This window comes from Xiphias gladius, chromosome 11, assembly GCF_016859285.1.
Source record: "Xiphias gladius isolate SHS-SW01 ecotype Sanya breed wild chromosome 11, ASM1685928v1, whole genome shotgun sequence".
In the NCBI taxonomy this organism is placed as follows: domain Eukaryota; kingdom Metazoa; phylum Chordata; class Actinopteri; order Istiophoriformes; family Xiphiidae; genus Xiphias; species Xiphias gladius.
The window spans coordinates 23,870,731-23,888,455 of record NC_053410.1 but is presented as its reverse complement, the minus strand read 5'-3'; the positions used below and the strand labels follow the sequence as shown (position 1 = coordinate 23,888,455).

Here is a 17,725-nt window from a genome sequence, read left to right as displayed (position 1 = left end):
CTACTTAGATTCCATTTTAAAGCAATGCTCACAAGCAGTCCATTGTGATTCATCTCAATCTATTTTTATCTATAGGATTCCCTATGAAGGCATTGTTGGAGTACCTGCGGTCAGGGAGGAAGTACATTTTGACGTAGGGGCTCCTGGGCCGCCCGTCAGGCCGAAGCGGAAGCTCTACAGCCTGCAACACGTTGACTATTAGCTGGTGACCCACTTTGTCATACCACAGCTTCACCTGAACAGGAAACACATACAAACAAATCTGATGCTGTCTTTTTTAACACATCAACAGCCTAACACACTCAAAGTGCACACACTCACTGAGAGTTGCCCTGGCATTAACTGTGGAGCATCTTGGAGCATCCCGGGACTGGAGGGAGATAGGACATTTAAGGACGGTCTCTCCATCTTCTGTGACTCAAAAGAACTGGAACCTGCTATGAAGACAAAAGAAAACAACATTTTTGTTCTATTACAGAGGGGACAAAAAAGTCAAGTCTAGACCAGAGTCAGTGGAAAAATATAAGAAAATTAGTTTTTTAAAGAGCAGAAAGATAATCTGGCCAAACTCTAAAAAGAAAAGTGTTTTCATATATTTGTAGTATCCAGCATTAAGAGTTCCTTTACTTAGACAATGTCACAAAAAAAGACCCCAGACATGGAAATGTCTGTCAGGATGACAAATTATCACGCTTCTGTCCTACTTTGAGTGCAACAGGCTTTTGTTTAGAAGTACCAGTACATATATATCTTATAAAAAGGTTTTTTGATCAAATATCATCTTTAGTACTGATTTATGCAGAAAACCCATTTTCTCATTTTTGACATCCAATACAGATGTAGGACATAAGTGAATTTCCTGCTAAAATGTGTCAGTGTACTGCACACAGATTAACTAAATTCTTCACTGATGCTATCTTACTGGTTAAAGTTATGAAAAGTTAATAATAAAATCCAATCTTTTTCCAATGAAAAACAGGATAAGATACAATATGCCTTAAACTGTGTGCCATCTTTAAAAGTAGCTACGGAACGGAGCTATGGCTGTTATTGCAATATTTGAAGACACTCTCAACCTCAAATTTTGAGGGGAATGGTAACACATTGGGCCTCATGCAAGAACCAGTCATACAAACTGATTCATTCCTAAGTTGCACGTGCAAGAGCGCAAGCACAAGAGAATCTGTGGCATTCACCAGTTTTCTCGCAATTAAAATTTTCTCTTAGATTCGAACAAATTTCATGAGTGGTCCAGACTTTTTATACGGGTCATGAAACAGATAATTTTCCTTTCTTCACAGTAGGATAACATACTTGTTTGATTTAAGATTGATAGTGGCTTAATCCGAATGAATTTAGAGTTAAATATGGTACCGAAATTAATTTAATTAAAAAAAATGTATAACCAACATTACACAAAATTAGTATTCTGTTCACCATATGACCATCATCATCATGGCCTACCAATGTACTGAGAGATTGTTTTGGATTTAAGTATTTTTATCGGCACATTTTGTCACAGCATCTTATATATTTCAGCTGTTGTTTGAAATTTCTCTCACTCTATTACACACTATTTTGTTTTCCCTGCTTTCTCTGGGAGTTGGATAAGAAGTTGACAGCACTCGGAGCTGGAGTTATGAGACAATCAGGCTAGCTTAGCATAAGACTGGAAGAGGGAGGAAACAACTACCCTGGCTCTGCGAAAGTTCAGAAATACACCAACGAGTGCTAAATCTCACTCATTACCAAACACTAGTTTATATATCCGTCTCTAGCTATAACACAGGTTGCCAGATAAGGTTGGTGAGCAGAGGTTTCAGTATAGGTCTCTGGTGGCAATGACAAAATTGTTCTAGCATGTAGTTCCCCCTACACCACAAATTGCTGTTTTTACATTTCTGATCGTGTAAGGATTAAACAAGCAAGATACAATATCTTAGTGAGGTTTAGATGTGCTGGTTGTCGACTTTTTTTAACTTTTGAAATAGTCAGGCTAGCTGTTTCTTCATGCTTTCGGTATTTATGCTAAACTAGGCTAATCATCTCTTGGCCACAGTTCTATACTTGATTTACAGATTTGAGAGTGGTATTGATCATCTCATCTAGCTCTCGGAAAGGAAGCAAATAAGAAAATTTCCCAAAAAGTTTGTATTAAATTCATACATCACAAATGCATAACATACAATCAAGCCTCTTTCTCTCTGTAAAAAAAAGGATTTTGTGCAAATCCTGATGCAATTTTAACTGCTGGTTTCCTCGTAAGTGGAAAGCATTAACCTGAATAAACCACACAATATGTACAGTTAACTGATATGAACCATACAATTGTTCATATCAATTAACTGTAAAATGTAACTGTAACTGTAAAGTTAACTGTATGTATAGGCAGGTAATCGGCCAAAGAAAAATACAAACGTGCAGACGTACAAACACAGAAATGTTCCAATATCCCATGGGAGATACCTACTTGATTCTAATGGAGGGTGGGACGTGTCGGGGATTCTTGGGATATCACTGAAAAAGAAGCAGCAAAAACACGTGTCAGTCACTCTCTTACTGACATCTAATGGGATTAAATAAAGTTAGTAGTGTTCTTGATGCACAGGCATACATGCATATTAATTTAGTAGCTGCTTACTGGAAAAAAGAAGCACTATAGTTAAAAGTTGTTTGAGACTAAAAAGTTATGTGGTTGGAAAACATGGAGAAGCAAAGGGAAGATGTAAGTGGAGCAAAGCTCTTCTAATAACTGCAGTGTTTCCCAAACTCATTCAGGAATTTTTGTCAGGCCAATCATCATCTGAAATAAAACGGATGAGGACCCATAGGCTTCTGCCTATACTACAGCTCCATTCTATCCACACCACAATTAAGGATCCCATGGGAAACACCAGAATCCATTGTACCAGCTTCATGTCATATAAAGAAAGAATGGTAATGTATGTAACTCTTATCAGCATATTTTGTTAATTTGAATTCAAAATTTAAAAAACGAAGGGTTTTTTGTAAAGTCTTTGTTTGGTAGCACATGAAGAGGCTGTGCAGTATTTTTAAGTAACCCACAGTGCAAAAAGCTGATATTCAACAATATTGTCTTTAAAGTAATAGTTCAACATTTTATAATTTACACTTATTCACTTTCTTTCCGAGAGTTAGATGCGATAAGTACGTTGTTAGCGTAGCATTATCTTAGCATAAATGCTGGAAGCAGCTAGGCTAATTACCTCCCAGCTCCAGCTATGTACTTAACGTAAGAACATGAGATGATGAGATCCATTTTTTCATTTCACTCTTGGAAAGAAAGCAAAATGTTAAACTATTTCAAATTTCTATATTTCAACTTCTGATTTTAAATTCAAACATTAAACTGATAAGTGTTTCATGGACCCTAAGCTGCCTTGAAGCCCATTCCAAAATAAAAAATTGAAAACAGGTAGATGCTTTATGAATACAAATGTCCCAACTTTCAAACCAAGGGATTAAGATAAGAGCAGAAAAGAGCATTTTTATTTAAGGCTGCTAGGTTTTACTTTGGGATCCTCAGACTTTACCAGGAGTAAAAAAGAGGAATCCCAGGTGCTGCATTATTAGCCTAAAAAACTTGCAAAGCAATGCTACATTGATGGAAATTTCTCATTGGCCATTTTGCATCCGTTCAAGTCAAGTTTCAGTTTAATTTAGCTGGAGATGACAAATTTCAGCTATTTTCACAAAGCCAATATTTGTATCAATTGGCATCCCTACTAACTACGATTCAGTTCAGTTCATTTTGAGATGCAAAATGGCAACAGCAAAACCAAAACTGTTTCCATATTTGTTAAAGGATTAAGGGTTCCTAATAAAATGGGCAGATTACTTACTGATATTTTCTACACACCCTTCGCGAGTGTTTGGAGAGAAATTAATACATTCAACTTTTTTTTCATCACAGAACAAATGAGGTTAAATCTTAAGAAAAGCTGCAATACCTTGAAGTAACAGTGAGCCTTTTACTTTGAAATACTGTATGTCTAACAAAAAACCCATCACACGAAGCTTATTTTACTCACAACAATAATTTGTTAAAATACTGAAGCACAACTTGTATATTTGGTATTCCATACAGAGGACTGAAAATATCATCAGCAATAACATCATTTATCTGAGATTTTCCGATTCTACACAGAAGTTTTGAGAATTTTAGGTTCGATTTGGATCTGTAATTGCCTAATATATATATTTTTCATTTCTTTGAAATTCTTCTGGACAGAATTATGTAATTAATTTCTAATTAAGGGGGGATTGAGATAGCAAAACATAGAGTCTTTTAGTCAATGTACAACAGGTAAGCTTAACATGCGAAAATGTGAAATTTGTCTGCAGGAAACTATTTACTCAGGTTTAATTGGAGCAGTTCTTTCAAGAATATTTCTATTTTCCTTTAATATCAAATGATATTATTCTTTCAGGGAGACTTTCAAAAGAAATTAATAGGTCAATATTTGAAAATTACATATAAAATAATTAACTAACAATTTTTTTTAAAGATAGATAATATCTGCTCTTGAAGTAGATTGAGATAAATTGAATGGGTCTCAATATCTGAGTGTGCAAACAAGCCCGTATCTATCTATCTATCTGTCTATCCATCCATCTATACTCTCACTTTAAAAAAAAAAAAGCTTAATAAACTAGTAAAGACCACATCTATGGCATTTCTCAAACATCAATCAATAAATTGTAATAGGGAATTTTCTTTATGGACCAGAATAAACAGTGTCTGGCTTAGATTGACAAACACATTTATGATTTAAGAGTATTCGGTCATAATTTAAAATAACTATATATATTCTTTCAAATCCCACTTTCAAACAACAGGCATCTATACTGCACTCACAAATGGTTTCATGACCACCTTGGCATCCACCAAAAAGTATCCGATGCAGCCCCTTCTTGTCTTTAATGGATTTTATAGTTGATTGTATTTGGTCCATAATAATTCACCTTATACCATCCTACAAATAAACGGAAGTGCTTTTTTAAAGGGGACGTATGAAACAAAATGGAAATCTCTGGCAGCCCCCAGCAGCAGGTAATGACTAGGTGTTTTTAATATTTTGAATGCAGTCACTCAGATGCAGCCAGAATACAAATAAATGTCCCTGTCATCTGTCTAATCTGAGGTCAGCCAACTGTGAGTCAGAACCTCAGTCAACACTGCCTGTTTAAGGAAGGGTTAAATTCAATGCAACATGCAGACCTATGACTGACTCGTAAAACTAAAGGGTTGCATTTTTCACAAATATTCGAATATGGCACCGATAGTGTATTGGGTGTGTTTCATTCCTGCCTTACCCAATAGGCCTGGATACCACCAACTCGACTTGAGGCTCAGCTTGGGACTCTAGGATGATGTTGTAAACTTCCTTCATAGTCGCCCCTGGTAACAGTTTCCCGTTCCACTGCAAAACCTCATCCCCTGAAATCAGGGCAGTTGTTTGTGATTATGCTTTTAAATTTTATCTTCACCAAGTAGGGGCATGAGGGTTGGACAAGTGTCAGCAGGTTTAAAAAAAGACAAATTAAAGCATATGGCTGGCAATATTCTATAATTTTCTCATTGTAAAATATCCCATGAAAAGAACAAAACCAACAAGTGGTTAGTTTGTTCATCCATTTTTTTCGGACTTCCCTATTCCATCCAGCTTCCCTAGCCAGCTCAAAGCCCATTTGTCCCTAATGAAGGCGCTTTGTTTTTTAGCAAATGCTATTCAAACAGGACTAAACGGTCTGATTTGATGAGTATTTCTACCAGCATGATGGTGTATGTTGGACTGACTTACTCAAAAGAAAATATGGTGTGTGTGTGTGTGTGTGTGTGTGTGTGTGTGTGTGTGTGTGTTTACAGACATATAAACAAACACATATACATACATATACATACATACATACATATATATACATACACATACACACATATATACACACACACACATATATATATATATATATATATATATATATATATATATATACATACATACATACATGCACACACATACATACATACATACATACACATACATATACACATATACAACATACATGTACATACATACATATATATATATAAACATATATACATACATATACATATATGTACAAATATATACACATATATACATACATATACACACATACATACATATATACATACATATACATACATACCAATGTTAACATAAAAACAGTTTGATTAGGTTAAAACTAGAAGAAACTAACCATATATATGAAACCATAAACCACTAGGAAAACACTTTAGAAAACAACTTTTAAGATATATAAAGTCAAATTGTTTTTGATAAAACAGATGCAGTAGGATAACCCTACCCCACGTAATCTTTGCCTTTAAAGGCCTCTTATTTAATACTCTTCATACTCTTTTATGGCTTTTCCTGTCTTTGCAAGGACCTGCAAATTGTGTGACTGGTGTGATGGTTTAAGCTACCTGCTCTAAGATGTCCAACCACGTCAGCCAGACTTCCCTTCTTGACTTTAGTGATGAAGGCACCTAATCTCCCTGACTCTGTTACTCTGCCTCCCACCACCTAGAGAGAGAGAGAGCAAGAGAAATTGGTGTCATATCCATCATATCAGGGAAAGACCGAATACTGTAAAATAATAATTTCACACTATGTGTGTATTGTGTTAACTGTATTTTTCAATCCCACTCCAACCTTTAATCCCAGCAGAGCCCCAGCTTCTTTAGGCATTGTAGCACTCCTCTTGCTGAGGGTTATTCGTCCAATCAGATGATCTCCCTCCTTGGACGGCTGCCAGGTTACAGGATGCTGCAATAGGAGACAACAAGAGATATGTAAAGATGCACACGCTGACACTCAGAAGACATATACACAAATAATCACAACTCGCTCTCCTTTTTCACATGGTTCGAAAAGGAAGCAAAGGAATACAAAAATCCGCTACTACTCGAGAAATGTTAACGGTGTAGTATGTTCTAATGATTCTTTATTTGATAATGCATTGGCTGCAGTAACTTATTAAGTTGACAGTGTTTCCCATCTGCTTGAATATTGACTGTCTGACATTAATTTGATATCTGTGTTACCTGTCTAAATTGTATGAGTGGCCTTGTTGGATCAGCATATAAAGGTTTCCCTTGATAATATTTTTAAATATGCCTATGGATTGATGATGCACTGCATTTGTTAATAATGTGGCTATATACATGTCAGTGCATTTCACGAGCCGGTTTGAGTGGCAACTTAATTTAACATGTGTACATTTAGATCAAAATTCAATCTCATTAAAATAGGATCACACAGGATCTGAGATTTTAGCATAACTATACTTGCAATACATTATCTTAAGTTTTGCTGCCACCTATCTGATGCAATTTCCCTTCATCTGATTACAGTGAGATCACACAGGATCGAAAGTTGCAACAGTCTGTAGCATTTTTCTGTAGCAATAAATTAGCTAAAATTTGCTAACTGCTGATTTAACACGACAGTCACTCAACATTAATTTTTGTAAAAGCCTTTACTCTTGCTGGTGTAAACACCCAGGGTCTGGTACGTATTTCCTGGGAAAAGCTGTCTGGCACAAGAGAAGTACGTTTCTTTTAATTAATAGATACTTTAGAATAAATAAAAAGGCAAACCTCTTCAACAGAAGATGCAAGAAAAGTACAGGACGCACAGATTGAAAGGAGGTCACCACAGCAATTAGCAGCTGACTGCACCAAAGTCATACATACTTTGCATGCACATAAATGATGACATGGCCATTATTTCCTTTTAATGCTGATTTGATAACTAAAATGAAAAAAAATTTAATAGTAACTTACATGCCAGACAGTGGGGTCATGTGGGTAGCACTCCCAGTCACCTGCAAGAGAAAAGAGACTGGCTCAGACACTGTTGAAAGTAGTGGCAAAAACAATGTCTTCCTTCATACCCCCTTCGTCTCTACACACATGCACACACGCACACACGCACGCACACACACACACGCACACACGCATACAGCAGAAACTGTTTAAACAGCACATACCAGCCTGAGTCCTCTTATACACAGCTCAGCCAAATTTGGGGGCTCTTCAGAAGGTATTTGTTTACAGTGGAGAGGGTTAAGTTTATTGAATATTCAGGCCTGGGCTAGAATTAGAAATGAATCATTGCAGTGGCAGGACTCAGGCTCAAAGTAGTCCGCCGAGGCAGCGATGATACCAAAGGACAGCTAAGCCTTTTAAAATGCTTTAAATCCTTCCAAGATATTTTACAGATTATATGTTGTAGAAAATCCCCAGGGATAATGCAGTGATGTAGGGCTAAATAAAAAAAATTATGGTAAATGATGACCTCATTCTGATGATCACTGTGAAGCATTCAACAACACAACCTAAAGTCTATTACAGATGCAGAAAAAGCCATAGAATAGTGTGTATTTTCCTTTTTTCCTTATTTATCATTATGCATTTATTCATCCTCATTTAACAGAGGTTGGAGTGATCCTGCTTTGAGGGACTCTGATGTTTAAGTAGAAAACACAGTCATACTGTAGTAACAGTAGTAATTAAATTGGCATTTAAATCATGCATTATAACACTTAGAGTAAAAAAACAAAAATTAGTCTATAGAACGCTATAAAAAATAAATGATTAAATTGATTCTGTTTTCAAATAACTTATCAATAATTGCCCTTTTAAAATGGATTTGCAATTTATTTTTAGATTTCATTTATTTTATATATTCAAATTATTTTGAATAACTAAAATTAAAAATTAAAAATTTTATGAAAAGCAGCTGCATTGTTATCATCCGTCCATCTCACAATTTGTTTCCTGCTTTAACATATACATTTCCTACATTTCCATACATTTCCTGAGTGCGTAAATTCAAAGGTGAACTTTCAGTGTGCCATCTAAAAATGACATAAAATCCCACAGAGCAGTAGCAGGAGCTCTGGTTGGCGAGACTCCTGGTAACGCATTACAGTTGGTCTGTGGGAATCTACAAATTTTTGGGTGCTATAAATTAACTTCAAAGATATATGTCGCTACATCGGCAAACTATTTCTAAATAGGCATGAAAGTTAATTCTTGACCCTGGAAATAGTTTGACAAAAAACAATCCCAACCTCAGGTCCACTTACTAACTTTTTCTAGGGCTTTCAACCATACCATGCAGTCCCCGTCAGTGGATGAAGTCTGCTAAAACCCCTAAAAGAAGTACAGTATGCAGTGTTAAGCAATGTCAACAGATCCATCTTTGTGACAACTGAGCAAGCTCCATTTGCTGATGAAGATAGTATGATACAGCTGAAAGCTTTGGAAAAAGCTAGTAAGTTGATTTTGAGTAGTAATTGTTTTGCTAAATGTTTCGAAATAAATCCCTATAATTTGGTAAAGGGCGCAGTTTCACTTTAAATCAATAAGTGCTTGTAGTAATGATAAAGCCACAGACTGCATGTATGCAAACACAGTCTAATGATAATTTTCTTCATTGATTTCTTTCAGTATCAACTTTCTTTTAGAAAGCTCTCAATAGGAACTGATGCATTTTCCTCATGTCCTGCGGGTTATTAGACAATTAGACAAATATTATCAATGGTAGAACCCCATCTCCTGCTTTATTCCTCTGTACAAATGGGCCGGGGGGCAGCGTTGAAATGTGTGCAGGACTTCAACGACACTGTTATGACACAGAGTAAAAAAGAGCCAAGCCTTCCTAGGAGCCAGGAGGCAATGAGGTTAATGAGTTTTGACAACTTATAGTGACATTATGTAATCTTAAAGCAAATGCTCTGACGATACATAACCGAGTTCTCCGTTTCATAACTCAAGCGTGAACATAATTTTGTGTAGTGGCTGGGCCACATGGGTGAGTGGCCCAGCCACTGTCTCTACACTTACAAGGATCTGAAAGAAAGAAAAGTCACTAAGGTGCCAGGACACCATGTGGGGTCACTTGTTAGACAGATAGGGTTGTATGAGATTCTAAAAACTGACACACTGATGTAGGTTTGATAAGTTTTAATTATACCAATGGATAGTATTAATTGTGAAATATATCCACCTCTAAATGTAATCATTGGAGCTATCTTTATGTTCTTTATCTTTATGTATGAATATAAAATATTAAATCACATTAACTCCTGTGACCCTGAATACAACCCCCTTCCCTCCACAGCAACTGTCCAATCACAGCTTAGAAAGAGTTTGGAATGCGGCATCTTTTTTTTCTCTAGCCTTCTCTTCACCCAAATACAGAAGAGAAAAAGTTTACCAAACGGCTTAGACAGCATTTGTCTACTGAAACAAAAGCTTCAAAACTTTAGGATGTCCAGCTAACTAGCTTACTTCCACGTAAGTAACCGAGTTACTAGTAAGCAAGTTAGTTTATGGGGTTACAGATTATGTTTGAAAAATTTTCCATTTTGTGTAAGCCAATCCTGGAAGTTTTCTTTGCATTACCATGGTAGCACGAACACATGCAGTGGCCTCTAAAAGACCTGTTAAAAAAGACTTTTATCTTATCTTATCTTTTATGCTTTCAGCTACAGCTGCCAGGATCTTCTGGAGATTGTTAGAGTGAGTACAAACTACCAAACTTGAGTGATCTCCCGATTCTGGACACAGCCATTGAGCTGGACAGGCTAACTTGCTGTCAAGTTGACACAGAATCATCACTGTTCGGTAAGACTAGTGGCAATGGACTGTGTGTTTATGTCAACAAGGAATGGTACATGAATCCTGTGGTTGTGTCCAAACACAGTTAACCACTGTTGTAATTACAGCAGTCCACCTGCCACTAACGCAACAGAGGCAGCTGTACAGCTGCATCAGAAATCACCAAACATCACACCCTGACAGAGATTTCATAATTTCTGGCAACTTCACTCATGCATATTTAAAGACTGTTTTGCCGAAATTCCACCAGCATGTAACGTTTGCAACAAGAAGAGAAAATACACTGGACCTTGTTTACACAAACACAAAAAAATGCAAACAAAGCATTCCCCTGCCATACCCTGGCCATTCAGGCCACATATATATAATGCTAATCCCAGTATACAGACCACTTCTAAAACTTTCCAGACGAATACAGAAACAGATTAAGATCTGGCTGCATTGATCTTGAGGAATACACAGAGACTGTGACAGTTTGAATCAGCAAAACATATTGATGATGTTACAGTCACTAAAACCATCCGCTCAAGGGCAAACCAGGAACCATTACTGACAGCAAAGGTTTCAGATGACGCTGAGGATCCGAGGTGCTGCATTCAGATCCAGGGAGAAAGCAGCCCTCAAAGTAGCAAGAAATAACCTTTCAGGGGACATTAGACAAACTGAAACTGAATTATGCACAGAGAAGAAGCCTCTTTGCTGACAACAGAGAAATGCAGTGCTTGTGGAAGGGCATTCATCACAGACTACAGAGCCCCACCACAGACTCTTGAAAGTGATGCCTCCTTTCCAGATGTGCTGAACAACTTGTGTGAGGAAGACCCTTTTCCAGGCTTAACCCTCACAAAGCAGCAGGACCAGAAAGAATCCCAGCTTGTGCCATCAAAGCCTGTGTTGGACAGCTGGAAAATGTCCTCGCAAACACCTTCAACATCTCTCTGTCCCAAGCAGATATCCCCTCATGCTTCAATTGAACCACCATCATCCCAGTGCCTACGAAGTCTCCCATATGCTGTCTGAATGATTACTGCCCCACAGCCCTCATTCCTAATGCAGTGCTTTGAGACTCTAGTCCTGTAGCACATTAAGTTCAGCCTCCCTATCACACTTGACCCCCTACAGTTTGATTTTGCTCCAACTGCTCCACTGACACTGCAACATCTGCGCTCCACTCAGCCCTGTCCTACGTGGAAAGAAACAATGCTTAGGATGCTATTAATTGACTTTAGCTAAGTCTTCAACACCATCATCCCACAATCCCTAATTATGAAGCTGAACACCTCCCTCTGCAACTGGGTCCTGGACTTCCTCACTGGTAGGTCACAGCCAGTCTAGATCAGCAGCTATTCCTCCAGCACCACCACGCTGAGTACCGGCACTCCCCAGTGCTGTGTACTCAGCCTGCTGCTGTTCATGCTACTGACATACAGATGCACTGTATCTTTCAGCTCCAACTGTAACATTAAGTTTGCTGATGACACAACAGTAGTGGGCCTCATCAGCAACTATTATGAAACAGCTTACAGAGAGAGGTGGACCTCTAAGACCAATAACCTTAAAGACTGGCTATCGTCGACTTCAGAAAGACAGGCACTGACCACACACCACTTTCCATCAATGGCACCAATGTGGGTCATCAGCACAAAGTTCCTGGGAGTGCAGATCAAACAAAACCTTTCCTGTACCTCAAACATGACAGCACTCTCCAAGAAAGCAAAGCAGCTCATCCACTTCCAGTTTCGACTGAGCCTCCCTTCACCTGTCCTCACAACGTTCTACAGAGGCACCACTGAGAGCATTCAGACCTGCATCACTATCTGGTATGGGAACTGCAAAATCTCTGACCATAAGACCTTACAGTGTACAGTAAGTACAGTGGAGAGGATCATCATCAGTGCTTCTCTCCCCTCCAGGGTGTGAACAATTCCACCCAGCCCAGCCAAAGCAATTTCACCCCCTTACCATCTGGCAGGAAGGTACTGGAGTATCAAGACCTCCTTTACAAGGTGGTACAAAAGCTTTTTCCCTCAAGCTGTGAGGATACTTAACAGCTTCATGGCCAAATAATCCAAATAGTCCATGAGAAACAATATTTTGTTACGAATAACAATAAAAGCTTATACATTGTGCTTGAACCTATCAGAATTTAAGCTAACGTTAGCTGCCCTTTACTGGATTTGAGAACATTTACATCCCAATAACCCCAGCCAAGCCAACGTTAAGTACTCAGAGAAAGTGTTGTTTGCCAACCACGTTGGTTAGTATTCATCCTAAAGCTTTTTCTCTTGTAATGTTAAAAGTCTATACTGACATGTTTCCTTATCCTGCTTATAATTCTGGAACTAATTAGCTCTACACTTCAATAGAAGAGAAATGCTGCTCCTATATTTTAATGTCTTCTACCTGAATCATCACCTGGTGAGGATGCTGCATTTTAATATTGTAATGGAGCCAAAATGTTTTCCAACAAGGTGATAATGAAAAAACCCTTCAGACATTTTTTTTCTCATCCCGCTATAAATGCTGCTCCTATATTTTCATGTCTTCTACCTGAATCATCACCTGATGAGGATGCTGCATTTTTCTTTTCTATAGCTTCAGGCTTAGTCTTTTAGCATTGCATAACAAAGGTAGCCATATCACGGGCATATTTCACATCATTTTGCAAGATTCGATGGAAGCATTAAAAACTCAGTTGGAGATTTCAGTTTTCAGCCAGCTCACAGAGTAAATTTATAAGTTAGCCTGCTGCTCAAAGTGTTCAAATCTGCTAGCGACAGTTGTTACAGCCAACAAAATCAGCGGTTAATGGCTAGAAATGATATGTCTGCTTTTGTTTACTTCTGTGTGATAAAATACCAATAAAATAACAGCAAATACCAGCTGATTTCAAAAATGACCAAATCTTGATTGTTAAATCAATTTTCATTATTGTGTCATTTTAAAATGCATTTGTGCATAACAACAGTAACTGAGAGGGCCAGGCATAGTGAAGAGTCAGTTCTTGGCTTATAGTGTTGGATTTCTAAAGCCAGACAAAATCTAAGGTAAAAACATATTTTGCAATTGCTGGAGAATTTGGGACGCTATTAAACGGTTCACCTGCCAGAAAGGGTTGAAAACTCTGAGATAAAGGGGTAAAAAGTGGAGAAAAAAAGTGAAATCCACCACTAATTATACAGTTCATATGTCACCTCATAATTTTTGAAAACAGCTGGTATTTGATGGTATTTTACCACACAGAAGTAAACAACAGTTGGCATAAATTATGCTAACTGTAATCTTTTTAGCCATGCTAGTGGCCTGGCTTTAGGGATAGGATTGTGAACCAGTAGGTTGGTCCACCGATTTGATCCAGAGTATAATATATCAACATTATTTTGCACACTAAATGATGTGTTATTATTGTTATCAGTATATGTGAAGTAAAGTGAAGAATGTATTGTTTTAAAAACATTCTAAAATGTTCAGAGCTAATTACCTAAACCCAACTATACTACTAACTTAAAACTTGTTAAATTCTATGAAAATAAATCCATGCTAAAATGAGGATAAATGATTTTGGTAAAAATAGAAGTAGTAGTTGTTTATTGTTACCTAATAACCTTGACAGTATTTAATAAATACAATGAATCTGACTGTAGCCATGCTGATGGCACAATATGGTTTCAATGTCACTGGAAGCTGACATCAATGAAGTGTGGTGTGTTCAATGGAGAACAGGGTGCATGCAGCACCTGCCTAGACCTTGACCAGATACTGTGACATCACTCAAGTGGAGGTTTAGTACGAGAGTGTCCTCTCAGGCCAGGTTTTAAATACACTGCTGTGGCAGCGAGACACTGCTTCCTTTTTTAGCTTGAGACAGAGACCGGGTCAGCTCCAAGATGTGTTTGCTGGCAGCCGAGAAGCGTCCAGGCATGTAAATTATTGTAAGACCAGTCCAGGAAAACTCACACACACACACACACGCACACACACACACACACACACACACACACACACACACACACACACACACACACACACACACACACACACACACACACACACACACACACTCAAATACGCAGTCAGAGTACAGTAGACCCTATTATCATCTGTGCAAGTACCCTCCTACACACAAACACACACTACCAACTCATCCTCAAATAGAATGGAACGAAGGAAAAAACAAAACACAAATAGTATAAGTGTATTTTGATTCACAACTTTTACTTTTTACCTCCTTGAGTTTTTCAACCTTTTCTGGCCCGTGAACTATTTAGTTGCGCCCCAAATTCTCCAGCAATTGCAAAACATATCAAAATTGTTTTTCATCATAGATTTTTTTTTGTTTTAGAAATCTAACTATACAGTTCATACGTCATCTTATGAGCCAAAAACTCTCTCTTCACTATGCCTGTCCCTCTCAGTTACTGTTATTATGCACATTCACATTTTAAAATGAGACAATAATGGAGACTGATTTATCTGATTTAATCAAAATTTGGTCATTTTTGAAATCAACTGGTATTTGATGGTATTTTATTGGTATTTTATCAAACAGAAGTAAACAAAAGCAGACATATCATTTCTAGCCAGTAACTGCTGATTTTTTTGGTTGTAACAACTGTCCCTAGCAGATTTGAACATTTTGAGCAGCAGACTAACTTATACTCTGTGAGCTGGCTGAAAACTGAGATTTCCAACTGACCTTTTAATGCTTCCATCGAATCTTGCAAAATGATCTGAAATATGCACCTGATAGGGCTACCTTTGTTATTCAATGCTAAAAGACTAAGCCTGAAGCTATGGGAACGAAAAATGCAGCATCCTCACCAGGTGATGATTCAGGTAGAAGACATTAAAATATAGGAGCAGCATTGCTCTTCTATTGCAGTGTAGAGCTAATTAGTTCCAGAATTATAAGCGGGATGAGGAAAAATGTCTGAAGGGTTTTTTCATTATCACCTTGTTGGAAAACATTTTGGCTCCATTACAATATTACAATGCCCAAATTCGCAGATGACATATTTCGTCTCTTCAGTAACATTGCCCAGCTCCAGCCACGAGGCCTTGTTGGTGTATATGCAAAATTTCTTGGTGTGTAGCATTGCAGCAAACCTACAACAGGACTGGACCAGTTGCTAGAGAACTAAAGAATAGTCGAATACTCCTTGACTACATATATAGGGGTCCAAAGGTCTGAGACCACGTTCAGGAAAGTGGTTTCAGACCACTGTAGCAGTGAGGCCAAATGCCGTGGAATTGTTAGTAGTAAAGTTACTTAACCCAGCTTGGACATGTCAAGGGTAGAGTGCAAACAGTAGTGTGTTCTCAGGCTTGGGGACATAGTTGGCTATCTAAGGCCCCACAAGGTCAACACTGGGATCAGCCGGGGTCAAACTGCCCCATCACAGACACACTAACACGCACACGCATATACACACAGTGTGGGATTGTCCCCCTCAGGGGCAAGCTGAAAACAATACAAAATGACACAGAGGCAAAAATTCAGATACACAGACAGGCTGACACACACTTGTTAACATGCACACTGGTATACTGAGTAGCTGCTCAATTAAATATTCTACGGCCAACTACTAGCACTGTACAAAAAAGTTAGAAAATGTTGCAGGAGGTGCAGTGTTCCTTCAAACACAGCAAGATGACAAAGACCAAATGCTGCAGATAGAAAGTTGATAAGATGCTAATATTTTCAAGTAGTTTGGTGTGTAATACTGCACTATAATATAGATTTTAAGAACATATTGCAGGATAAAAAGTTAGAACATGCAGTATTTTCCGGATTCAGCAGGTTATATCAGCGCAGCCTTAACTTTTCAGATCACGGAATTCTTACATTCACATCCCATGACACAGTGTGTTCAAGTGGGAGCGTTCAAACACACCAACACACCGAAAATGCAATGCCTTATACCTCATACAGAGCAGTAATTAAACACATATACAGCATTAGTGTGTAAATAAATTATATTATATCATTATTTCCTTAAATTAATACTATCACTGCACATTGTCCTGCTTGAAAGGGTTTGTAAATGGCTTGAGAACTGTGAATTCTATATTAGTGAGATATAGAATTTACAGAATTTATCATTATCCTAACGACCTAACCAGAGTGATTTACACAGTATACTGTAGTTGCAGGAGACACTGTGAATCTGGATGCCTTGAGGATTGTAATCTAGGCAATACTTAACGTGTGGAACCCCAGGGGTCGCCCTTTTTGCCATGCATTAATCTCAAGTAATTTTAATAAGAGCTATTGGAACTGTTTGATTGATTCTTTGTTTGCTGAGTGTACCTAAGTTCTTTTATTTCTGTACTTTACAGCGTTGTAACCACTGTATCTTCTGCCAATTCTTAACAAGTTACCTAAAGTTGCGCGTGATTGTATAGTGAAACTGATCAGCAGGCAGCTACAGTGACAATATTTTGGGTGTGTGTTTAGTGGATCATCAGGAGGAGGTGCATGGTCCTCCAGGACATGCAGAATGCCTCCACATGAAGCAGACAGATCTCTCTAAGGGTCTTTTACTTCCTCCTCTGTGTCTGATGTGAAAGAGGAGTGTTGCTATGAATGGCAATGTTTATTCTATAAATGTATATCTGTCCCAGTTCCATATTAAATAATATTTCAGGTTTTTCGACTGCTGTGTATTCACACTGCAAAAGTGAAAACATTACGTGAACTCAAAAGTCAGTATGCAGACTAAAAACTGTTGGATTTTTAAGTGTGCTTTGCTGGACACTATTGTCCCCAAAGCATTACAGAAAGGAATTGATCAATTGACAGTGGTAGGGTATTAATACAAACAGATTTTGAAAAACAAATAATTGTGTAGTGTATAGTACTTCAGAAAATGTAACGCTGACAAATTTAATACTTCAGAAAAATAATTTTGCTTTCTGGATAGTGTATTATGTATAAGGGCTGAATACTTTGTTGATATTAATTCAGGCTCATGATAGCCACCTTCACCACGACGAAGGAAACTAGAGACGTTTTACACCTCAAAAGAT

The 17,725-nt window shown here is 37.8% G+C and overlaps 1 protein-coding gene across 1 annotated transcript in view; it reads right to left on the bottom strand.

Annotated features, from left to right (window-relative positions):
* Positions 1-17,725, bottom strand: part of LOC120796276 (regulating synaptic membrane exocytosis protein 1-like) — a 110,607-nt gene that overhangs the window by 34,638 nt on the left and 58,244 nt on the right. The window contains exons 7-14 of the mRNA XM_040138910.1: positions 7,853-7,893; positions 6,720-6,833; positions 6,491-6,590; positions 5,338-5,461; positions 2,471-2,517; positions 1,723-1,731; positions 301-437; positions 105-235 (exon numbers count right to left, since the gene is read on the bottom strand). Coding sequence (XP_039994844.1) covers positions 105-235; positions 301-437; positions 1,723-1,731; positions 2,471-2,517; positions 5,338-5,461; positions 6,491-6,590; positions 6,720-6,833; positions 7,853-7,893 — 703 coding nt within the window. The remainder of the gene's footprint in view (positions 1-104; positions 236-300; positions 438-1,722; positions 1,732-2,470; positions 2,518-5,337; positions 5,462-6,490; positions 6,591-6,719; positions 6,834-7,852; positions 7,894-17,725) is intronic.